The following is a 26,354-nucleotide window of genomic DNA, read 5'->3' on the forward strand; positions in this document are numbered from 1 at the left end:
AACGAAGTGGAATTTAGAAAATGTATGCCTTTACCACTGTCCGCCCCCCCTCCCAAAAACTTATAAAGTGCCCCCCTTCCCCTACCCCCGAAGAAAAAAGTCTGAAAGAAACACTGGTCTGTTCAAACTCCAGTTTTTAAACATGTTCTCAACGGGACTTTAAAATGATTGTTTTTCTTGATAATTTCCACGTTAAGCACCTAGTGACACGGAATAGTAGTGTAACTATGATTGGTGATATTACGGCTATGATGCATGGGTTGGTTTGGAACATAACGGTGTTTAACTCTTGAAAACAACATGAAAATTTGAGTTAAAACAATCTGAATATGGGAAGCGATGTAATAATAAAAATGCCGTTGGAGTCAATAAACATTTTTTTTACTTTTCGTTTCCTGGGTTCGAACCTGTGTCTTTTGAAAATACTGAGCAAATCGAGCTTGTTGGTGTTTAGATTCAAGTTACAGACAATCATGTTTTCACAAGACAATGAATTCGGAGTAGAAAAAAAATTAGAGATTTGTAAATACGAATTCATTCTGAAAGTTACGGCCACGTAAAGGCACATACTAGCCTTATATCAGGAATTATCAGGCTTTAATTTTTCTTGTGAAAATTGTTAATTGTTGTGATATAATGTGAACGCTGTATTGTGTGTGTGTGGTTCGGCGTGGCCGAATGCTAGAGCGTGCGACTGCTAACCCGAAAGTCTTGAGTTCGGATCCTTAAGCCAAATAAAGTACCTAACTGATGTCAGGTACAGAAAAACTGGCTGAGCATAGTGTTGACCATAGTATCAATTCATATGCCGAGGGCAGTTGAACAGATAATAACTAATTGGTCCTTCAATGGTGACCTGCCTACATAAAACCACATTAACTATGTATTGGAAATTATTGTGTCGGTGTTTTTTTTTAATTTTAGACCATCCCTGAATCCACCCATCTCTAACTGGGAAAAGTAAAGGCGGCTGGGCATAGTACTGACCACACTATCTCTTCATATGCCGAGGTCACAGAAACAGGTGAACTCTACTTCACTTCCGCTATAGACCGTCATGTTTGAAATGGGAACTTTACTTTTTTTTTTACTTTAGACACAATGACCCTAACCTGACATGTAAACTTGGAAAGTCATGAAAATAATTGTGTCGGTTTTATTTTTCTGCATATTACTTCATGAAACATATCTTTAAATAAAATAAAGATAATATTTGTTTACAAGCTACGTAATTTGTATTTAAAAATTAAAAAAAAACAAAAAAAAACACAAATATGTTTTAAATTGACAAAAAACAGGATCAACAATAAATAGACTATTGAAAAAATGCACGTGTTTTTCTATCATGTAAATACCAAGGCCACCTTCTTGGAAATATTTTTCTAGAATCTCAAGAGACTAATCGTAGACTGCCCAGCGTTTGTCTGCCAGTTTGAAAACTCCAGCCGATCTAAGTGGTACCGACATGATTAGATGGATATCGAATGGCTTAGTGTTAATCATTCATGGCTGATGTGAGCGGTTTAAGGTGGACGCTAAAAGGTGAGCAGCTTTGGTTTAACGTAGCGAGGTTATGCGTTAAATTATGGATGAAGTGGAGTTGTGTTTTGATGAAGAGGTAGGGTTGGGTTATTTATTCATGCTATGATTAAGGTTGGCAGTTTGTTTTGGGTGAGTTCGTCTAGATAGTTTGATCGATATTTGTAGCCGTGTTGTAGAACTAGATAAATGTTTTTATTTGTTATTGAGCAAAAGTTAATTACTTATTTAAATCGAGGTTTTTAAGATAATTTCTAGATTTTGCTGAAAAAAAATATATATATAAAAAAACCCTTCATACATGAATTTCCATGAGGCATATGAACTGAGAGTTCATTAATTTTTAAACTTTGACATTTTAAAGGGATTATGGAACCAAGAAAATACCTGGCTGCATTTGCTAGGACTTAGGTACGGTACTCTTTAGAGCTGGAGAGGCTCATTGAGGACTTACGGAAATTTGGCCTTGTAACATGAATTTTTTATCAGCACTCGACTTCTTAGTGACAAGGTGGTCGAACAGTACAGTACATGACTGCTAACTCAAGAGTTTTGAGCTGGAATTAAGGGATAAAGTCCGTAGAATATTTCGGAGTTTACCCAGCTCTAATGAGTACCTGCCTAAACATAATAACTGAAGCAAGCAATAGCACATTGTTTAACGTTGAGGCTGTAATAGTACCAAAGATAAGAGCATAAATATTGATTGGAAAGCAATATAGCCCATATATATATATTATATATATATATATATATATATATATATATATATATATATATATATATATATATATATATATATATATATATATACATTCTTTCTCAACATAACGAATGATCCTAACCCTAGATAGGACATTAGACCAAAGCCTAAGCTACATTGTTGAAATAACTAATGTAAAGGGTTAGGGAAAAGAAAAAAAAACAACAGTTTCCGAAACCGATATGTAAAATGTTGAGTTAAATTTAATTACTTAAAAAAATCATTTTACAATGACAGATATCATTTTTATGCATGCATTTAATTCTTATACAAATTTTAAAGTTACTTGTTTTCTATCACACAGATCTTACTAAAGACTGCATTAATATTGAGGTATAAAATACATTTAACTTGTTTCGGCAAACCCTGTTTGTACATTAGCCAGATAGAAATTCTTATCAAAGCCTATAGTAAGTAAACATGCATGTACCAATGTGATACCTAACACTAGAATGGTAGAAGGGGGTGGACAGGGCATACACTCAGAACGACTGGTAATAACATCAGTAGTCAGGCACTTGGGTGAATCATCAGCTCTAATTAGTAACAATCATAATTTAGTTAACAATTTTGACAGTTAATCAGAATACCTATACCGAAACAGAGCTACTCTTCTCCACCTAATCCAAATCTAACCCTAGTACTTGCTTGTACTGGTTCAATACCTTCATACCTACATCCAGTCTATAACTAAATCGACCATTAATATCTCCATACGATTACTCACACTAGCCTCAGGACCCAATATGTCTAGAGCACCAAAAAGTTCAACTTAAAATGCTTTTGTCCAGCAAGTATTGAATCAAATCACCCCCGAGCCGTGGTCTAGACCAGACTAGATTGTAAAAAATTTACCGGCCGGTCCATTATGTTATTTTCAGTTTGATTTCTATCGTAAATAATGAATAGGGAAATCTATTCCATTGTCACTTTTTCAGGCGCACATTGGAACTTATCTCTAGTAACGCTAGCCACAGATGTAACTTAAGAATATATATATATATATATATATATACATATATATATATATATATATATATATATATATATATATATATATATATATATATATAATTTATTTATTTATACATATATACATATTATGTGTGTATATATATAAGTGTGTATATATTTTTATATGTTTTTATTGTATATATATACATACATATATATATATATACAAATATATATATAAATATATGTATATATATATATATATATATATATATATATATATATATATATATATATATATATATATATATATATATATATTTATATATATATATATATATATATATATATATATATATATATATATATATATATATATATATATATATATATATATACATATATATATATATATATATATATATATATATATATATATATATATATATATATATATATATATATATGTATATATATATATATATATACTACAACTGTTTCTCCCACTCCTCGCAGTAGAGTCGACCACTGTCAAGTGGATGTGTTGAAGTCCTTTTCATGATAACCTACCCCTGACCTGCTGCTATCTCTAGTCAAACAGATAATCTCGACACTAACTCTAATCCGGACCAAGACCATAACCGTAACCCTAAATTATAACACCGAGCATAACAACAGTTATCTGGGGGTGGGGGGTATAGACATTGAAATATAAAATCAATCTTTTTTTGTGTTGCATTAGCTATTTGCCATTTCATTTCAATTATAATTAGTTAAAAAAGCCTTCAATATAAACTAAACAGAAACTACACAGTTTTTGGAAATGAAAGGTTAAATATTTATAAAATGCTAAAATAAGTAAATTATACATTTTCCCCCATTTTCATTCAGCATTTTATTTACTTCATCGTGTCCATCTAAATATCATTAAAATAATTATATTTACTTTTAAGGTAAAAATTTAAAAATAATGAATTTCAACAAAAATATTTTCTATTTTTGAAGTTTGTGTCGAAATAGACGGCAGACGTTTTTGTATTATTTACATCATTATTTCAACTGATTTGTCATGCAATGAAAAAGATATTTTTTTTACCATCGTCGTGTAAAGGTTGCACTAAAAGGTAGAGAATAGAAAACGATGTGAAATAGGAGACGGAGTTAGGCAATGTTTCGTTTCGTTTTTTTCCTACCGATATTGCTTTAAGTGTTTGTGATGTTTTGATATGAAGTAGGTTCAGGGTTAGGTTAGTCTATGGGTATGGCACAGATTTAGTTATAACCACATATATATATATATATATATATATATATATATATATATATATATATATATATATATATATATATATATAAATATATATATATATATGCATGAATATGTATAGGGGTATAGCTGGGGCTACAATAAAGGTTATGGCCTGAGTTTCTTTCAGGCATATCTTCGGGCGGGCGAAGCGCCCCCCCCCCCCCCCCCCCACAAAGAAAGTCTACCACCCCCTCCCACGAACGAAATGGAATTTATTTAGATAATATATACTTTTACTAGTGTCCGCTTCTCGGAAAATTTAGTCCCCTCCTCCTCCATTCCCCCCCCCCCCCCCCCGGAGAAAACAAATCTGAAAAAAAACACTGGTTGTAGTAAGGATTGGAGGAGTTAAGGTTCGCTGTGAGTCACACCCACTGTTGTGTTAATCATAGGGAAAAAACAACGTTGTCAAAAGTTACTGCGAGTTACTCTAGAATAATGAAGCCAACAAAAGTCACATCTAAACTCTAGACACTGACATGACCCTGCGAGTGCTAAACCCAAATTAACCCCCAATCTATTGCCGTCTTTATCTAATTATTTTATTTCTGAATGTCTTTACAGTTTATCTCGCCACAGACCGAAGACGGCCTAGTTTCTGTTCCTTATTTCATAATAGCTCGTTTTAATCCTAAGATTAGAAATTTTTTAAAAAGAAAAAAAAAAAAGAAAACGGACGTGGATTTTATATTTGGAAGGAGGCGATTACGTAAATTCCCAGAATTTAATTGAGCAATTTTATTTATCATTTTGTATTTCTCTATCCGACTATTAACCGCCCTTCCCCCCCCCCCCCTCCTCGCTGTAGTAAAATATTTCCAGTTTTAGACGCTGATCGTTAAGCGCGCGCCTATTACATAGAAAAACAACAAAATTAATGAATAAAATTGCCGCTCAATTAATGTCTATAAATAGCGCGGGAAGGAAATAGCAACGTGTTACGTCATCACCTGTATGGTGTTGGCAGGGTTAACCCAAGCAGACGTCAATAAAATGATCTCACGCGCGTTTTTACACGTTGCTACGTGACGTCATCGGCTGCGCGAAAAATCGTACGTTTGAAAAAGAGAGAGATGAAAGGGAGGTTATCTTAAAGTATAATTTTATGCTATTTGTGGATCTATTCATGTTTGTTTTTCAAAACAAATGCATGTTGGTTATCTAAAATAGAATGTTAGAATGGCTATTTTACAATTCTCCTCAGTGGATTTTCATTATATATATATATATATATATATATATATATATATATATATATATATATATATATATATATATATATATATATATATATATATATAGTTAGGCAGCGCTTATTTTAACCCAGACAATTTTCGCCCTTAATGTCCTACAAGTGGGCCTACATCTGATGGAGCTCACTAAACAAATATCTCAAAGAAAATTTCCGATATCTGTTCCACAACTCAACAAACTTAGACCATTTTTATCAGAGACTTTAACTTTATGGTTTGAGGGGGCGAACGTACACGAGCATTATGTTACTGTTTACATGTATTGCAAGATATGCCCGGATGATGCATGTTTTCACATTCTAATTGAATCGAGCACAGCTCGGTTGCTATGGTAGCGGAAGTGTTTTTTTTAAGTATCCATCGGTTGAAAGCGTACATTTGAACTTGTGTCACGGTGTAAACTGTCGCAAGGTGGAAGAAATCTAAGGTGTGTGTTGTTACATTCCTATTATGTGTTTAGCATTGCTTGCTGTTATATTTCAAGTAGCCCATGTTATGTGTTGTTTGTAGTCAAACATCTGATATGGTTTAGTTGTGATTGTTAAAACGTTTTGTGGGTTTAGGTTTCATTGTTACAAAATCATTGATGTATTTTACATTACGTCTTGTTAGTTATTGTTACGCCCCTTACATTATAAACATCTTAGTTATTTCCCTTGAATGTGTAGGTCTCTGTTGTGTATACTATAAGCTGAGTGTTTACGTCACACAGTTTACTATGAACGAGGCCTTGTGATCAGGCCTAGATCTAGTATCAGATATTGTTCTCTATACTCTAACAAAGTGTTAAAGTTACCTTGATGGCGTCTACTATTGTGGTCTATGTACCACAGGTTGAGTAAAGTATCAGAGTAACATGTGAATTTATCTGAACAAAAATGTGATTTGTATATAATCACACACAGGTGGGAGTGCCATAAAAAACAAAAGCCGTTCTTGTCTTGAAATATCAGCCAGGGCTGTCAATATTTAGACATAAAGTCTAAGCTATGGAAATCTTGAACGCAATATTCTGTGTTATTGTTCTACATCTAATCCTAAATTAGACTGACCTTATGCCCACAACAAAGGCCAAGAATACAATCATCATTCATTGTTCTGTGGTATTTGAAATGCTTTCTTTTAAAAAGCGACTCCGTGCCTCGGTAATAATGCTGGAGATAGTACATTTCTGGCTATAGCACCGGTTATAATTTGCCGGTCGATTGATTTGTAAGTAGAGAAAATATAACCGGAAAAGTTGAGAATTTACCTTACATGTAAGCCGGTAAAAGTAAGAATTTTCCGGTCATTATGCCGGGAATGTTTGGAATTTACCGGACAGTCGTCTCTACAAGAAGAAAGATATCGAAGAAATTTAAAGAAAAACCAGTAGGGATTTTTTCAGGTGTTTTGAGGCTAATCTAACTAGAATTTTTAAAATGTATTAATTCGAATTTAAATGTCTCAAGTGAATGAATTTGCAATATCTCATAATGATAGAAGAATTATTGTTCTTTTTTTTCAGAAATCAGGTATATTCTTGCTATCAGCGTTAGACTTCTGAAATTAGGTGTATTGTGTTTGTTGTTTGTATTTACAAAATCAGGTTTAGTTCTAGGGTATAATACAAGGGTTATTGTTATGGTAGAACATGAGTTCGGGTTCAGGTCATTAGCGTAATGAGGTGGGGCCGGGACGTGCAAAAAAATGTGACACCATTTAGGGGGCGACACGAAATAAAAAAAAATCAAGTACCTGAAAGATACTCAACATTTTAATGGTCAGCTTAGTCGTCAGAAATAGCGTACTGTTATATAGGACCTTGAGTGATCAAACATAATAGTAACACGAATGAAGATTTGACGCTAAGAACAAAAGATGAAGACAGAAATCAAAAGAAAAATTAAAAGCTATACTTTAATCTAGAGGCTGGTTTGTTGTAAAATAATTGCCTGAAAACGCCAGAGGATTCTAGTGTAGCTATCATCTCAAGGCTCCGGATCTTAATTGGATGGAAAATGTCAGGATCGATTGTTATTATTTTTAATTTCATTACGAAGCTTGACACTGAAGGAAGGCGTTCATTTATTCCAACCAATAGGAGCTGAAACCAAGTCAACCGAGCTATATGCGATATTACATCAAAGCTTTACTAAACAAGCTCAGTACATCTATAAAAACCAATGTGGTCAAAACGATACTAATGAGGTACACGATAGTATATCTATATGGTGGGAAGTAGCAAAGTAATCGGTGGTCTAAAAGGTACAAAGAAGGTGGTCAATGGGATACTGAAAATGTAAGCAGCGCGATACCAATTGGATAGTCAAAACGATACCAATATGTTAATATAAAAAATAATAATCAGGTACTCATAACGCGAACGATCTTAGGGCTAAAACGATTCCCAAAAATTGGTCAATACGATACCAGAACTGTGAGCAATGTGTTACATTTAGGTTGTTAAGATTGTAACAATAAGCTGTTTAAATCGATACGTATATGGTGGGCGATACGATACAATATGTGGGCGAAAAGCAGGTTTGCCTACTGATTATATATATGTATGTATATATATATATATATATATATATATATATATATATATATATATATATATATATATATATATATATATAATATATATTATATATATATATATCACATTTTTGCTCCCTGATGTATCCATTTTAAGGCTTCTGCTTAAAGCATCCATCACGCTTTTAGCAGTGTTCGCGTTGAATACCGTTTTCCGGTGAAGCGTAATTCCGATAACGTTATTGACTGTATTTGTTTAAGGAAATCTGAGCTGGAATTCAATTAGCTGTTGCCTGTAATTGAATTTCATTTGCCGTCCGGAATTCAGAGCGCTCCGTTCGGCGGCGAGGTTTTCCCGCGTGCAAAGATGTTTCATTGCGCTGTGCCAACTTGTAGGGATTTTAATTATAGAATTCAAAGGAAATTCCCGATTCCTAGAATTAGCTACTCATATTGAATCTGAGAGGAATTAATGGAAGTAACTAATTTTTTTTTTTTTGCTGTGTTGCTGATAGAGACGTCAATAGCGAAGCATGAATCTGGAATAGCTTTGTAGTTCCCAGTTTTTAAGGAGCGTCCTTGGAGGGGGGGGGGGTCTCTCGAATGGGGTGAATAATTCTTTCAGGGTGTATATTGTGGGTTGGGAGGGGGTTGGCGTTGAGGAGAAAGGGTTTTTGTATGTCGCTCTCATGCATATAAATTAAATTAAGTGGAGGAATACATGTTCTGAAAGGGGTAATGTCTTCCGGTATATTTTTTAAAAAGTGGAAAATTAATGGATTGATTGATAACGTTAACAAAATCTTCCTAAAGTGTGAATTGAAGGAGTTAAGTGAGGTAGTTTCAATAGAACAGGTGGAGTAGAGTTGAGGTTTATTAAAGCTACATGATCCAAATTTGTGGGATAAATTAGGCCCTGTTAAATATATTTGAGCTCGTAATAATGTTTCTAGCCAAACTTAACTAATTGTATGGCTTTAACCTTTAACTTAATTAGCTAATTGCTGTTAATTAAAACGAATTGATTACGTATTAAGCTTAGTGTATGAGATGGCGTGGTTGGATGGTAGAGTTACTGCGTCGTACCCGAGAGTATTGTGTTCGGATTCCGGACGTCGCTGAGTCCACCCAGCTCCAATGGGTACCTGACTCACGTTGGCAACGGTAATGGTTAAAACGAATATAACTGACAACACTATCGATAACTGTGCCAAGTTCAGAAAAACATAAACTCTACTTCATCTACCTATGGGCCGACATGTACGAAAGGATATTGTGCATTATTATAGCTTGTAACGCTAAACATAACAATGAGGATAAATCAAACTAAATCATGTTATTATGTTGTCTCATAAATCATTGCTCAACTTATTCTTTATTATCTTAACTCTAACTGTAAGTAATCTTATATACTATAAAAACAAATATAAAACTGATTCTAATATCTAACATGAATCCTACCATCTAAGTGCGTCTGGGTATAGTTCTAACAACACAGGAGGGCTTAAATCATACGAACTCTACTTCATCTGCCAAAATGGATCGCTAGGTCTAAAGAACAACTTTACAACTATCTTATTATTAGATTTTAAATCATATGCCGTAGTTTTGAATGTAAACTTTGTCCCATCATACTATATATGCTTAGTTACCGACCTTGGCATTACAAATGATGCTTAAGAAAATTTTGATTCTGTTTTTAAAACGTCACTATCGACTCTACATTTTCAAGTCGCTTCGAGGACGATTGGACATTTGCTTCCGTCGACATTTAAGGTTCTTAAACTTTCATGCTTTGAATTTCAATGGACCTCATTTTTTTAGCGCAATTTCCATTCTGGAGAATTGCGTTTATTAACTCGTCATTTCTGGGAATGGATGGATGAATGAATGAATGTATGGATGTATGTGTGTCCGCAGCTTTAAGTCGTATCTCCTCCTCAACGAAGCAATATCGAGGACTAGTTTCAAAAGCAATTATGTTAAGCAAGTTACAAGGATGAACATAGGCCAAAAATATTCCGGGTTTCTTTCATGGATTTCCCGGAAAAGCCAAAAAACCTCCAAAAAATGCAGTTTTTGGCTCATATCTCGGCAACCAGACCACTTAGCGACTTGAAACATGTACCAATCGATTCCTGCCATAATTTAGAATAATATTGCCGAAGAAAGTTTTCAAAAATATCCTTTCGTTCGGTCACAAACATTTTTTTGAATTAATTAAAATTTGGACCGAATTAGTAGGCATTTTTATCCAACCACACCACACGCGTCATCACATTCAATAGCTGCGCCATCACGTTCAATGGCTGCGACATCACGTTCGGTAGCTAGGCGCGCAATGGTTTTTAGTCATGTAACTCTATTGTAAATAAAACATGTAAAATACTGAAAAAAAAATTAATAAAAAACGTTTTAATAACTAACCAATGGTTTTACTAACCCTGCTCTTGATTTACGCTACGACAGAGCTATTTTTAGATAACATAAGGAAATTGCGCTTAAATGTCACTAGACTTTTTAATTAACTTGTTTTGTTATGAAATTTTTTTTTTAATGCCAGTGAATTTTTTTTTTTACAAAATGGGTCAACGTGGTGTATTTTCTACTTAAAAAGTTATTTTAATGTTTTATAATTTATTTCTATAAAAATAAATATATGTTTTAGTACACTAGTTCTCTACGTATATCTGCACGCATCTGTATCTATGAACCAGGCAGCAGTTATCTGAAAAGCGCTTTAAACTAAATATAAAAAAACACAAGTTTTTATTTTAGAAATAGTTGTATAAACATCGTTGAGATCCTTGTCTCTTCTCGCTGAACAACTCTCCACCTCCTACGACAACTAAAAATAAACCGAAAATTACTTGTCGTGTTGTATTAGTGTAGGCGTAATGGGTCGTATTAAAAATGTTAACAGCATTGTTATCTCGTATTTTCCAAGACTGATCGAATTATCTGAATATGCTGGTTATGAAAAAATGTTTATTTTTTATCAGCCTGTTTATTTTGTAAAGAAAGAAATATGCTAGGTTTTCTTAACATTCAAAGAGACATTCTCTGCCTAGCCGAGAATAAGATTTAATTATATATATATATATATATATATATATATATATATATATATATATATATATATATATATATATATATATATATATATATATATATATATATATATATATATATATATATATATATATATATATATTTGTACTTATTCAACCACACTTTTTATGACGTGGCCAGTAGACAAAGACTAGACTGCTCTCAAAACCGCCAAACCCACGAAAGAAACACTATAATGCCAATCAAACGTCGACATGTTTCACTTCCTACAGTCTAACCTCTCTGTTTAAAATATGACCCCGTAACAAAAACATCGTAGTTTCTGCTTGTCTAAAGTTACGACTTCCGGTTTGACGGCTTCCATTGTTTAAACCTGTTTCTGTCAAACGGTATAGAAGCCATGATTGTTCACGGCAGCTCAGAACTCTTTCAGTAGATTAGAATTAACCGTGCCGGAACCGTACAGTGAAACGTGGCTGACGGAGACTTATTGGGGCGAAGTGTTTGTCTTTGACAGGTCCAGTTTTCTGGGACGACAGGTCGTCATTGTAAAGATATCGTTGGCTGAGGGAGCCATTGTTGCATGGGTGCCTGTTGGAATGTTCCCATTATAGGTTGGGCGAGACTTTTGTGTTAGGGAGACAGGGCGGGGTGGGTCAAGCTCATAGGCGTCCCAAAATATATCGCGAGGGCGCTATATATATATATATATATATATATATATATATATCGCGAGGGCGCTATATATATATATATATATATATATATATATATATATATATATATATATATATATATATATATATATATATCGGAGCAGTCCTTCTAAGAGCAACTAGAGTCTAGATTAAAAAAAAAATATTTCCGGGGGATAAAAAAATGATATTAATAATTTGGTGGTTGAATATTTCAAAATATTAACATCATACCCTACGTAGGGAAAAATTTCACAAATTTTGACCAAATATAGCACCCTAGATATAAAAAAAAATCCGACCAAGGGGAAATATTTCACATAAATGACAAAATTGATTCCCGTAGAAAAGATAAAGCAACTCTGTGATGAAATATCTGTTGTCATGTGGAGTACCTGAAAACTTTGATCCGATGAGAGGTTCCATTTTTCTTCCGTGCCATTGATTCCACTCTACTGTGTGTGTGTGTGTGAGTGCTTGTGTGTGTGCGTGTTTGTGCGTGTGCGTGTGTGTGCGAGTGTGTGTGTGCGTGTGTGTGGGCGTGCGTGTGTGTGGGTGTGGGTGTGCGTGTGTGTGTGTGAGTGTTGTTGTGTATGTTTGTGTATGTTTGTTTGTGTGTGTGTGTTTGTTAGTGTGTGTGTAAGAGAGAGAGAAAGAGAGTTGCTTTTAATCAGTGAGTTTTATTTTGGGAGTTGGCTTTATGAATGAAAGACATTAATCGAAAATGGAAAAAAAACACGCCGTCTGATATATTCATTTTGATGACAACTACCTTTATCATGGGATACTTCGCCCTTGAAACATAAATTAATACAGAATTCCAGTATATTCAAACCAGAGCATCCAAGGGGCAGGTTGTTTGATATACTTTATCCACTGTCAACCCCCCTCAATCCTCCCCCAGGAAATTCAAATGCCCCCCCCCCTTACCCCCACGCGGAGAAAACCTCGAAACATGTACGGGAAACTTTTGTCATATTAAAAACGGGTTGGATCTTGTGAATCTACTAATGCTGCTTTTATTAGGTTCATACCTTGAAAGGATCATTTCTTGTATTATTTTATACATAAGATATGAAGTTCAAGGTGCAATGCGTTTATACGTCAGACATTCTGTCATATTTGATCATCAACCTTAAGGCGTATACCTCCACGTACACACAAACATACTCGATGAGAGTACATAACCTTAATAAGACTTCTTTAAGGATAAACTTTATAGGAACGCCGTAGTACGATATGTCAGAGATAAACTGTATTGAATGGCTGCTTTATGGATTTAGAACTGTGCAGAAAAACTGGACAAGACCCTACAGGCAAAGAAGAGCTTCAGAACACACTTTATAAGATAAAGTAGCATCCGAATTTTACGGCAGGTGAAGCAGAGTTTGCCTGTTTAAATGACCACGGAAAATGAAGGAATAGTGTTTTCAGTATTATGCCAACCCGCCTTTACTTTCCCAAACGTGTATCAGGTACTTATCAGTGCTGGGTGGACTCAGGGATATTCTACGCAGTAAAGTCAAGGATCCGAACACGATGATCTCAGGTTGACAGTCAAATACTCTACAATTTGACCACACCCTCTCGTGGATTAACTTTTAAAAAGAGTTAATTGTCCGCCAAATATAAATGTATAATAAATACGTTCGACAATGGAACGTCGGATTATCTTTGATAAGTCTCATATACTAAACTCTTATGTGCGGATTAACAGACTCATGTTCTTCGCGTGTGGACTTTCAGAACCTGACACAGACTGGCGTCCAAAGTCTCCCCCGCACTCCATGACCTGAAACCTCACATGACTATGTCTGTGGATGCCATTACCAGGATTTATGCGTCAAACTCTGGAACTCGTCACTGGAACCTCGGATCAGCCTCGGGCGATCTCCGTCACTTGTCGCATCCTTCACCTTTCACCCCCTCCCCCCGGGGGTACCACTTTCAGCGCGCCAAGCTTCACATTTGTTAGTCTGGGGCTTGAGTTTAAAATTCATCTGCCTCTTCTAAAACTCGCCAACCGTTAACGGAATCAATCAATTTTGATCACTACAAATGAAACGAGTTCTTTTATGTTTATGTAAAGTTTCAAAATTCGATATTAGTTTCGAGGAATTTCCCCATCCCTAAATAAAAAAAAGACAAAGGCAGAATACTGATAATCATCTAGCAGAAAATATCTTATTAACATTCTCCTAGCTTTATCGATATAAATTCAATTTCTCTTATTATTTAAAAACATTTTTTAAAATGAAATCTTCTCTAGACGATGCACTGATTTAATTATACCTGCGTCCTGCTATTTTTATGTTTACATGCTAAAACTTAAAACAAATAAAATATTTAAACCCTGTTTAAATAGAAAACCAGTCAGTATGTATCTTGAGTTTTATTTGCTTTCTGTTAACAAAAATTTAAAAAGTAAAAACAAAATAACACTGGTAGAAGTAACCCAATTCTTTTTTTACGTAACTCTACCATCCAACTCCCTAGCCACCCCCCCCCCCCCACTTCATCAGCCCAAGTGAATAGAAGCATATCATTAGTATGCTGTAATGGCCCCGTTGTTGGAGCAATGCTTAGATTAGATGGCTCATAAAATTCTAGGAGAGTCCCACCCCCCAGGGAAAAGTCTGCAATAAGAATCCCTTTCACTGTACGAAAGTCCCTCTCTCAATGGCACTGGTCCAGTCAGTTGGGTTTATAAAGATTTTTTTTAAACTGACTCCACAACTTCAATCTACTGCCCCATACTTCATCCTACTGGGACCTACGTACTGCAGAGATGATCTCTAAAAGAACTAATTAAGTCCGTAATACGAGTTTCATTTTTAATATAAGTAATTCAGTACCACCATGCTGTATTATACAACGGGTATTGGTCATTTCGAGGCCGAGACTAATTCGATCATAAAATAAAATACTTGAAAAAAAACTTTTTAAAAAACCACGTTTTTCTTGTGGACTAAAAAGTAGAAAATAAATTTTTCTTTAGTGCTTCCTCGAGCTGTGCAGGTTCTTGTGATGACTGACAAGTTTTTTTTAAGTATTTTATTTTCTCCTTTTTAGTCCGTTGCTACACATGAAAAACGTGGTTTTTAAAAAAGTTTTTTATATAGTTTATTTTCTACTTTATCTAATGACTTGATTAAGTATGACTTGACTAAGTGTTTATAAATACACGGACTAAAAATCTTGAGCGACCAGGATTCGAACCACTATACTAACCACTATACGATCACGGCCAGCGCGCTCACATCGATTGGGGCCGAAGTAACTGTGTCAATAGGCCTCCAGTCTTGTCGGTATCTTTAGAAATCATGTCCTCAATTTTATGGTCATTGGGGCGTAATTAAATTAAGCTAATTACGGTCTCTAATTGCTAGTTTTTATGATTGCATCTGAAATTGTTAGGCGAAAGTAGCCTGCATGCCAAATTTCAGATCTCTAGAGCAATCAGAAGTGGGCTAATTTTCGATGTCAATTTTAACAACAAACAAACGCGAAGCTGAGTTAAGAAAAACGTGTTAATGAATGTGCATCTTTTTTAATTTACTTGAACACTGATTGAGGTTAGGGTTATTTGGACGTGCTGATTTATTTTATTTCACATGTGTGAGTTTAATAAAACGTTCACAACAAAGGGAGAATACTGACGGCTCTAGCAACCAGTATGAGTTTCAAGGGTATGTCAACAGTATATCTTTCAAATATTTTTCTTTGAGGGGTGGGGTGGGGGGGTGGTATTTCTTTGAGGGGTGGGGGTAATATTTTCATTGCCCGGGGGAAAGGAAAGGTGAGGGAGTTGGCACTGGTTAAAGTATATATTTTGTAAATAAAATTATATATTTTTAATCTATTTTCTTCTGGGATGGGGGAGGGTGTAGGGAGGGTCGGAGTGTAGGTTGACGTGATGTATGCAAGAAATTCTGTATGGAATCCTTTATTTGTGTCTATGAGAGTGCACCCGTTTATGTGTTGGTCAATACTACAATGATCAAACGAAACTGGGTGAGGGCGTTATAATTAGCTCTAAAAATTCTACTACTTTGAAAAAATCCCCCCCCCCCCCCCGCCACATCGATAACCACCTCCTGAGCGTAACTTTTTTAAAAGGCTGAAATTTGTATTAATAGAATTCTAACACAATACAATACAATGAGTTGTACAGGAATGTTTTTAAAGCGCGGGTTTCTGTTTCGGTTTCTCTCCCCCATCCCCGATGTTGTTTAAATCTTTGTTACAGTTTCAACCTAATGCTGTTGTTGGTTGGGGTCGGTAAAGCTCATGGTTACTACATCGAAAAGTCCCGAGCACGAACCCCTGGCAGATGAGGCTCGTTAGCTGGGGACAGCCACTCTTCTGGGAGAGACAACTATAAAATCAAACAACTGTTGCCTTCTAGTTTGTTCTTGGTTGGACAAAGGCTATGGAAGCAAATCCAAAAAGAAAAGTAGGCTAAAATCGGAGTCAACGGCTTATATGGCGCATAACAAGTAGACACGTCATACTTAATTGTGTTGTAGGGAGTCTTTTCCAACATTAAAATTAAGAACGAAGATGAAGAAGAAAAACCTAATGCTTTTAACATTTTCAGGAATTATCTTCACAGAGTTCCCCTAGCTGTCATTACGATCTACACCACAAAAGAGGAAAGTTATTTGCGTGTTTTTCTTCAATACATCTATAAAATCTCGACCAAGCTTCAGAATACTAATATTAATTTAACCGGATTATTTTTATAACTGTTCTTATATCGGCTTAAACTTGATGGAAAAAAAACAGATCCTGATAATTTTTTATGCGCAATCTGGTATTTTTATGGTTGCCATAGAAACCGGAATCTCTTCATTAGAAGGCAATGAATTTAAAAAAATAAAGTTTTAAAATTATTGCTAAAAAGAGGAATAGTGGAACAGATAATCTTGTATTACCGGAGCGGGTTGAATTCAGAATGTTTGTATTTGATGGCGAGAGTATAGCTCAATTTTTTTATGATTAGACCCGCAGTTGTTTATGTAAGGAATCTGTTGGAGTTGATGCGGTTAATGTAGCCGGTGTTGATGCATTCTAGGTATAGGGTAAACAATTTTAGTATGGAAAATCTTGTCCGCCAATAAAAAAAAAGAAAACTAAATTTACAATACATTTCTGCTAGATGGACAATTTTAGTATGGAAAATCTTGTCCGCCAATAAAAGAAGAAAACTAAATTTACAATACATTTCTGCTAGATGGAAGAGGGGGGGATGTGGTTGGGGTGTAATCTAACCAGGCAGCAAATATCAAGGCCATGCCACTTGAAAGACAAGGTCACACAATTATCAAGTATTTTCATGGCAAAGCGATCTAGATCTGATCATGCTCCTTAAGACCTGAGTAAAGTAAGTAAAATACCCTTGTAAAATGCGTGTGTGAGTTGAGTTCACCCTAGAGTATTGTTAACCCCGGTGTGTTTATGTATTGTCATCCCAAGGTCGAATGCGGTATAAAAGCTGGAGAGAATGTTTGTCAGGGTTAGTTGGTAGCGGTTAGGGCGAGGGCTAATCTATTATGTGAAGAATTGAGTCAGAATAAAAGTATACCATATGTGTCACGAATCGTCGTTGAGTTGAATCGAACCCGGACGTAACATCTGCGACCTCGATATTAGAAGGGATAGTGTTGTCAGCACTATGCCCAGCCGCCTTTACTTTCTCTAACTTTAGACGGGTACCCATCAAAGCTGGGTGGACTCATGGACGTGCTACAACTCTAGTCAGAGACTCGAACTCGAAACTTTCGGGTTAGAAGACGAACGCCCACGTCGAAACATTACCAAGACCTACTCGGTGTCTTTCAGTCAAAGCCTTTAAGCCATGATCAATCGGCGTGGTCGAGTCGGTAATGCTCATGGTTGCTAAACCGAAAAGTCTCGAGTTCGCACCCTCGGGCAGATGAGACTCGATAGCTGGGGACAGCCACTCTTCTAGGAGAGACAACTCCAAAATTAAACAACTGCTGCCTTGTAGTTTGTTCTTGGTTGGACAAAGGCTATGGAAGCAAATCCAAAAAGAAAAGCAGGCTGAAATCGGAGTCAATGGCCTTAATGGCGCATAACCAGTTGACACGTATACTTAATTGTGTTGGAGGGAATCCTTTCCAACACTAAAATTAGGAATCTAAGAAGAAGAAAAGCCCCCCCCCCCCAGTGTTTCTTCCAGAATTTTTCTCCGGTGGTGCACTTGATATTTTCTGGAGGGGGGGGGGAAGACTACATTTTCCGGGGGTGGCGGGGGAGTGGGGGGGGGGGGGCGGACACTGGTAAAAGTATAATTATGTTTTCTATATAAATTCCATTTTGTTCGTATAAAGAGATACCTGGAAGAAACTCACCAACCACTAAAGCTACTCACCTTTTTTCTCGTAGTGCATGATCTTGTAGGTGGGCATGTGCTCAGTATCCAGTCCCCCCAGGCTGGAAGCCACGTAACGGCTCATCTGGCACGCGCGGTCAACGAACGAGAAGTCAAAACTGGAGCACTCAAAGGTCGTCTGGGACAGGCACATGTGTGCGCATGCGCCGAGGTCAAGGCCGTACATGGTCTTGCTGTAGACCACGTGATCTTCCACGTAGGGCAGAGAGCCGGAGCCGTAGCTGATGAAGTTGGACATGGAGCCGCCTGAGGAATAAAATAGATTTGTTATTGTTGTGTTATGGTGTAGTTAAGGCCGTCTTATTTCACATGGAGCCGCCATAGGAATAAAATAGATTTGTTATTGTTTTGTTATGGTGTAGTTAGGGCTGTCTTATTTCATACGGAGCCGACTGGGGAATAAAATAGATTTGTTATTGTTTTGTTATGGTGTAGTTAGGGCCGCCTGAGGAATAAAGTCACAGATTTTTTTATTGTTTTGTTATGATCGTTGTTATTGTTTTGTTAAAACGTCTAGTAAAAACATACGTATGTTTTTGTTTTGTTAGGGTAATGTTCAAATAATTTTACATAAAATGGAATCGCCTGTTTAAAATTGTATATATATATATGCATGCTAGTATGTATTGTTAAAGACAAAAAAATAGAGAATGTTACTACTGTTTAAATGAATATTGTTTTTATTGAAATATTGTAACTGATAATAATATATTAATATCATGATTTTAATGATTATATTTTCAGAAAAAATAATTTTTTTTTTTAAAAAATCCCATTAAATTTAGGCATAATGTTGAGCTGGACGTGTGTTTAAACGGTTCCAAGACAAAAGATCTCAGACAAAATGTCACCGTTTAAACATAATCGTACGTCTAAGCTATTCAATGTTCGCATATGACATAGCAAATGCTGTGTGTTTATGTCCTTATGATATGTAGGCTACCTGACATGCCAACAAGACATACATATTACTTTACCCTCTCCCCACTATATTTTCTCGAATAAAAATACATCGTACAAGATGGTATTTACTCTATAAATTCAAGACACATTTTTAAATATCTAACACACCAGACTACACTCTGAAGGAAAAAAAGCATATTTTATATTTTAAAGTAAAAAAATAAAAAAACTAACAAAAATATTTTCTAGCTAAGCGTTTGGTTTCCAATAGCAACGTAATCTCGGTGTCTTGGAGACCTCGACCTGTCTCGTGGAATAGTACCAGGCCGCTAGAAAACATGAAATGATTCCCCCCACACTAAGCACGATTTAGTCCTGAACAAATTCTTTATTGAACGGCACGCGTTTCTCTATAGAGATACCCCAGACGCATTAGCTGAGCCGGACCCGGCGATAAACCGGTCACTTCGATTCGTTTTTAAATCGCATAATTGACCAACCGGTACTTATAAAAATGTCGGACAGCGTCGATTTCGGACCAGGGGAACAGCGCTGGGAGCGATTTTATGATTTTTTTTCATCTGCGTTATGTAATTTTTTTTCTCCCACTCGGTCGGAGACTTGTAAGAAGATTCGGGAAAACCCGATCGTGGTGTGAGATCACTAGAGTAGTTGGTTGGTCTAGACCAGGGGTCTCCAAACTTTTCAGTCCGAGAGCCGCATTAACTACTAAATTTCAGTTCGGGGGCCAGTTTCTTCCCGGCATGTCTTTGATTTTTCTGGACAAAGTTCCTCAGCCATCACCAACAAATGATTTTTTCCTTGGACAAAAAGATCTCCGCGGGCCGGATGAAAAGACTTCGAGGGCCGCATCCGGCCCGCGGGCCGTAGTTTGGAGACCCCTGGTCTAGACGGAGATATATGGGGCTGGGCAGAGGTAAATGGTGTGAGAAGGGTGAAATGGGGCGAAGGGCTTCCGCCGGAAGTTGTAAGGGATCAATCTACCTATTGTGAATTGGGACCTCACCCCCTACCTTTACTACCATTTTAGGTGACCCAAAGTGGTGTTATGGGGCGGAGTGGTCTAGCGGTAGAGAGCTGGACTGCTAACTCGTAAGTCTCGAGTTCGAATCCAGGTTCAAGTCAGTAGACTGTCCCTGAGTACACCCAACTCTGATGGGTACCTAACTCACGTTAGGGAAAGTAAACGCGGCTGGGCATAGTGCTGACCACACTATCCCTTCATATGCTGAGGTCACAGAAACAAGCGAACTCTACTTCACTTGCCCCATAGACCGTCATGTCTGAAATGGAAACTTACTTTTTTTACTTACAAAGTGGTGTTGTGTATTTCTAAGAAAGGTTGTTTGATGTTTGAAGTATAATTTTTCGGCTAGGGAGCGGACACTAGTAAAAAGTATATATCGAGTGTATAGAGGACAAATGCAATATGTCCACTTTTTGTGAAATCGATGTACATTTCTACTTATATTGTCAATAATACAAGCTACAAGAACACTCACGTACTATGTCAAAAAAGTAGAATGCAAATATTTGATGAATCTTTAAACATAATATTTTGCACTATTTTAATATTGGAATGAGATTTATAAACTCCTTTTTCTCGAGATTATGTGTTTTGGACATACTGCGTTTTTCCGCTATAAACTCGACATTATACTTCGATCGGGGGGAGGAAGGGTGGTGCTTCCCCGAAGAGATGTAGGAAAGAAACAATGCATATGGAATATATATCTAAACAAGGATAGCTTGGCCTTCCTAGCGGAAGAGAGGTAGACTGTTAACTCGAGTGTCTCGAGTTCGAATCCGGGTTCAAATCAGTTCAGAGGGGAACCTAACTCACGTTAGGGAAACAAAGGCGGCTAGGCATAGTGCTGACCACACTATCCCTTCATATACCGAGGTCTCTGAAGCAGTTAAACTCTACTTCATCTACCCCATGTGTCTTGGGCACGAACGAGAATTTATAATGATAACACTTATAAACAATAAATGACTTTTAACATAGTGAACATGCACTTTATTTTGTGCGTAGTTTTCCGTTGCGAATTTTTCCACATTTGAACATAACGTCTAAACAAATGGAAATACACTTGACTTAAAACAAATGGAACATTTATCAACACAAAGCCTAAGTAAACCTTAGGCGTGTGGTATCAGCGTATAGCATTCAACAGTTTAAAAAACGAACAGCAGCACATTGAAGTCTCCTCACCCCGCAAGCTTGCTGCTAAAAATATCTCACAAATCACGTGGTAGTAACTCAAAAATAGATAACACGTCATTACAGCTTGTTGTGGACGTCAACGTCACTAAATAGATGACCTCATTACTGGAGCTGTTGTCGTCATACTTGCCAAACACCCATTAGTGTAAATGCACTGACCCCCCCCCCCCCCCTTCCTCCACCCCCTCGCTCAGTCCTCATCTCCTCCCACGGTTATAACTTCTGCGAAACGACTTTATGACATACTGTTAGTATATCTGCCTTGTACACATGCTATGCATTGGCCTTTTCTACGTTTCTTTCTTACCAAGTGATAGTATTATTAATGTATGTGTTGTTCTTATTATTCTCTCGCTTTTTTCTAGTCCATCTTTCTCAACCAATCAACATCCCCTCTCTCTAAATAGCTCATTCTCTCACTCTCTCTAATCTTTTCTTTCTCTCCCTTCTATTTCTCTTGAGCTCTCCCCCTTTCTCTTTTACTCTATCCCTCTCTTTTCTTTCGCTAATTCTATCTTTCTCTCTATCTCTCATTGTCTTTATGTCCTATCTCTCAGTCATTTCTTTCCACACTCCCCCCTACCTCCCCCTCCCCCCCCCCTTCCCTCACCATCTCACATCTGTACTGTGTATTAGTAAAATAGTTTTCTTACCCACCGCTCGACAGCTTCACCCCCGGGGAAATTTAAAAACATGGTACCCGTCGACCAGTATATGGGAGTGGCGATTAATATCTTTTTTAGAACTAACGCCCGGCCGGCTCAATGTTAACGCCATGCCGGCTGCTGACTAAAACAGTGCCGGCTGAAAAGTAAAACTGTGCCGGTTCAAAATTAACACTATGTCGGTTCAACATTAACACTGTACCGGCTGAAAGCCAAAACTTTGCCCGCTGAAAGTCAAAACTCTGCCCGCTGAAAGTCAACACTCTACTGGCTGAAAGTCAAAACTCTGCCGGCTGAAAGTCAAAACTCTGCCCGCTGAAAGTAATAACTCTGCCGGCTGAAAGTCAAAACTCTGCCGGTTGAAAATCAACACTCTACTGGCTGAAAGTCAAAACTCTGCAGGCTGAAAGTAATAACTCTGCCGGCTGAAAGTCAACACTCTACTGGCTGAAAGTCATAACTCTGTCGGCTGAAAGTAATAACTCTGCCGGCTGAAAGTCAAACTCTGCCGGCTGAAAGTAATAACTCTGCCGGCTGAAAGTCAAACTCTGCCGGCTGAAAGTAATAACTCTGCCGGCTGAAAGTCAACACTCTACTGGCTGAAAGTCAAAACTCTGCCGGCTGAAAGTCAAACTCTGCCGGCTGAAAGTCAAAACTCTGTCGGCTGAAAGTAATAACTCTGCCAGCTGAAAGTCAACACTCTACTAGCTGAAAGTCAAAACTCTGCAGGCTGAAAGTAATAACTCTGCCGGCTGAAAGTCAACACTCTACTGGCTGAAAGTCAAAACTCTGCCGGCTGAAAGTCAAACTCTGCCGGCTGAAAGTCAAAACTCTGTCGGCTGAAAGTCAAAACTCTGCCGGATGAAAATCAACACTGTACCGACTGAAAGTAAAAAATCTGCCGGCTGGCAGTCAAAACTCTGCCGGCTGAAGATTCAGTAAGACATTTCCGGCTGAACTATAAACGTTTCCGGCAGTTAAAAGTTACACTTTTCCGGTTGGATACTAAAGTAACGATTAAGTCAGTATTTTCGTTTAATTAAAATGGCAGCTTAAATATTTTACGATGAAAGTTTATTAAATTAATATTTTTCTTCATCATTGTAAAACCAATTTACAATATAAAAAAAAACGATTTAAACAAAAGGATATATGCACTTAATTAAGCGAAAGCGTAAAATAGAGAAAAAATACTTCCTTTTGTTTTAAAATTAATAGCATTTCAAAATCTTCTTTTGTAGCTAAAGTAATTTCACAACCGAGATTTTAAAATCGAACTATTAAACGCAGGATGTCCGATAATAGACTCTTCCTAAAATAGGTTTGTTAAGTTGTTAGTAGTATTGTAATCTCGAATAGTTTTATGGTTAAAAATTAGGGTTAGGCGTATGGTAGGACTAGGGTTGGGGTTAGGGTTAGGGATAGGGTTATCATTGCCATTAGCAAGCCATATGTGTATTTTTGTGAAATACCATTAACCTTACACCCCTTTTTAAAGACGATTCTATTCAAACAAAGTTAATGCCAAAAACCTTGTCAAATGGGTGCTGCTTTTTCGTGAAAAATAAATTGCACAATTTCTGACGGTGTAGGCGTTTCAATTATTATTTAAAGGGAAATTGTACGACGTTCTAAATTATGAATCTAGGAGCATTAAAATCCAAACACGAAAAAACTGTAACTTAGTTCAACACAAATTTCGTTTTTTCCCTCGGTTTCAAAGGAAAAAATGTTTTTTTGTGTGTGTATGGAGGTGGAGGGGGGGGGGGGGGGGGGGGTAAGGGGGAAGCAAGCCTATATAAATATCCACCCCCTGCCTACCCAGTGATTTCAGATAATCGGTAAGCTAAAGAAACTGGTATTTTAACAGAGTGTTGGCTTGATTTACGGTCAGATGAAATCTGGTGGCGACTCATATAGTAGCAGTAGTACATCACTAGAATAGGTTGGTGGTGATGTATAAAATACTAGCCTCAGAAACGATACCTCTGTTAACAAGAACGTCGGTGACTGGTCTTGGAGAAATGTTGTTATAAATAATATCTGGTTTTTATAACTTAGCCCATAGATACTAATACATGTAAAAAATAACACACACATACACACACATACATATATATATATATATATATGTACATATATATATATACATATATATATATACATATATATATACATATATATATATACATATATATATATACATATATATATACATATATATATGTATACATATATATATACATATATATAAAAATATATATACATATATATAAAAATATATATACATATGTATAAATATATATATATACATATATATATATAACATTTTGTTGTTTTGTATTATATAAATCTAAATAATCACAAAATGCTTTTGGAATATAACTTAAAATATTAATACCACCCAAGATTTAGACCCTTAAGCCTCTCTGATCGATTTAACCCCATCTGATCAATGCTCACGATCGATAACAATGCATTTCTCAAGAAGCTTCAGCCGATAGTACCTCCATACACACTGCTGGGGCTTCAAATCGAAGCGGACCAAAATTATTCTCTCCCAAAAATAAAATGATCACCTAAATGGGAGAGTTCTTTCTTTCTTCTTTTTCTTCCAATCTGTCTCCCAGCGCCCTCCTAATATCCCCAGGGAGAGCTAATCCTTCCTACAGCCAGCAAATGGCTGATCTTTCAGAACGTCTTCTTTCTATTAGATGCTCCATCTTGAGGCTTTTTCATGTTTTAATTAAAATAGCGTTGATTGTAATCCTCCGCTTAATTACTATTTTTTTTACCTCCAGCTATAATTTTTAATATATATATATATATATATATATATATATATATATATATATATATATATATATATATATATATATATATATATATATATATATGAATTAGAGAAGAAAATTATGAGCGTGGAGAATAATAGGACAATGGGACGAGGTCGTTGAAACAGGTGAACTCTACTGTATCTTCCCCGTGGGCAACTGGTTCCGAAAGGGTACTTACTTTACTTAGGACTTAAGGAAAAAAAAACAACAACTCCAAAATCAAACAACTGCTGCCTTGCAGATTGTTCTTGGGTGCACAAAGGCTATGGAAGCAAATTCAAAACGGAAAAGCAGATCATCGGAGTTTCTTCCAGGCATCTCTTCGGGGAGGGGGGGGGGGGACAAAGCCCCCTCCCCCCGAAAAAAGTGTACCGCCCCCGCCCCACCCCGAACGAAATGAAAATATATGCTTTTAACAGTGTCCCCCCCCCCCCCCCCCGAAAATTTCAAGTGCCCCCTCGGAGAAAAAAGTCTGGAAGAAACACTGCAGGTGATACTTAATTGTGTTGCATAAATTCCCCTCAAAAATGCATTTAAGAACGAAGAAGCAGAAGTTCACATCATTAGTTTACAATTCTTTAAAATTCAATACAAAAATGTAAACTTAAAACAAGTGGCATAGTACAGCAAGTTCTTCGTTTTCCGGAGAGAAAAAAAATTCCATAACAAATCGTCATGTGCACGCTGTAAATCTCGTCTGATCCTGTCGTCACGTGATCACCGCCTCGCGCTAGATCAGCGCCGGCACTCATTCATTCCTTGCACAACCGGAATCCCTCCGGACCCGGCCAAACGCCGGTCACCACCAGCGCTGATTAGTTGTCCAGATTTTTGCTGTCTTCGTCAAGGCTGGGGCGTCTTCAGTCGTGGATGATTCTTACAGTAACCGGACGTGACGTCACGTTGCTAGGCGATGTGGTTGAAAAGACATACACAGACCTTCCATGACCGTTGCTCTCATGAAAGTAACGGGAATTCATGTGTACTTGTTGTCAAACTCTATTCCATTTAGATATTAAGATATACCACTTCGAACATTGGTCATTTCTAGGCAGTCAGCAGTAGCACGCAGAATCGAGCATACACTTCACTCACGATACTAGCCGTTAGACTCGTGGGTTTCCTAAGAATTTTTTTTTGTCCCCCTCCGAATACATTCCACCCCCCCTACACCCCCA

At 36.7% G+C, this 26,354-nt stretch overlaps 1 protein-coding gene across 1 annotated transcript in view; it reads right to left on the bottom strand.

Moving 5' to 3' along the window:
• Positions 1 to 26,354, bottom strand: part of LOC131952238 (uncharacterized) — a gene marked incomplete at its 3' end in the record, with an annotated part of 79,824 nt that overhangs the window by 1,351 nt on the left and 52,119 nt on the right. The window contains exon 4 of the mRNA XM_059314792.1: positions 18,503 to 18,769. Within this exon, the coding sequence (XP_059170775.1) occupies positions 18,503 to 18,769 (267 nt within the window). The remainder of the gene's footprint in view (positions 1 to 18,502; positions 18,770 to 26,354) is intronic.

The sequence above is a fragment of the Physella acuta genome, unplaced genomic scaffold (assembly GCF_028476545.2).
Source record: "Physella acuta isolate Inbredline_101_S28 unplaced genomic scaffold, ASM2847654v3 ptg000861l, whole genome shotgun sequence".
Lineage (NCBI taxonomy): Eukaryota > Metazoa > Mollusca > Gastropoda > Physidae > Physella > Physella acuta.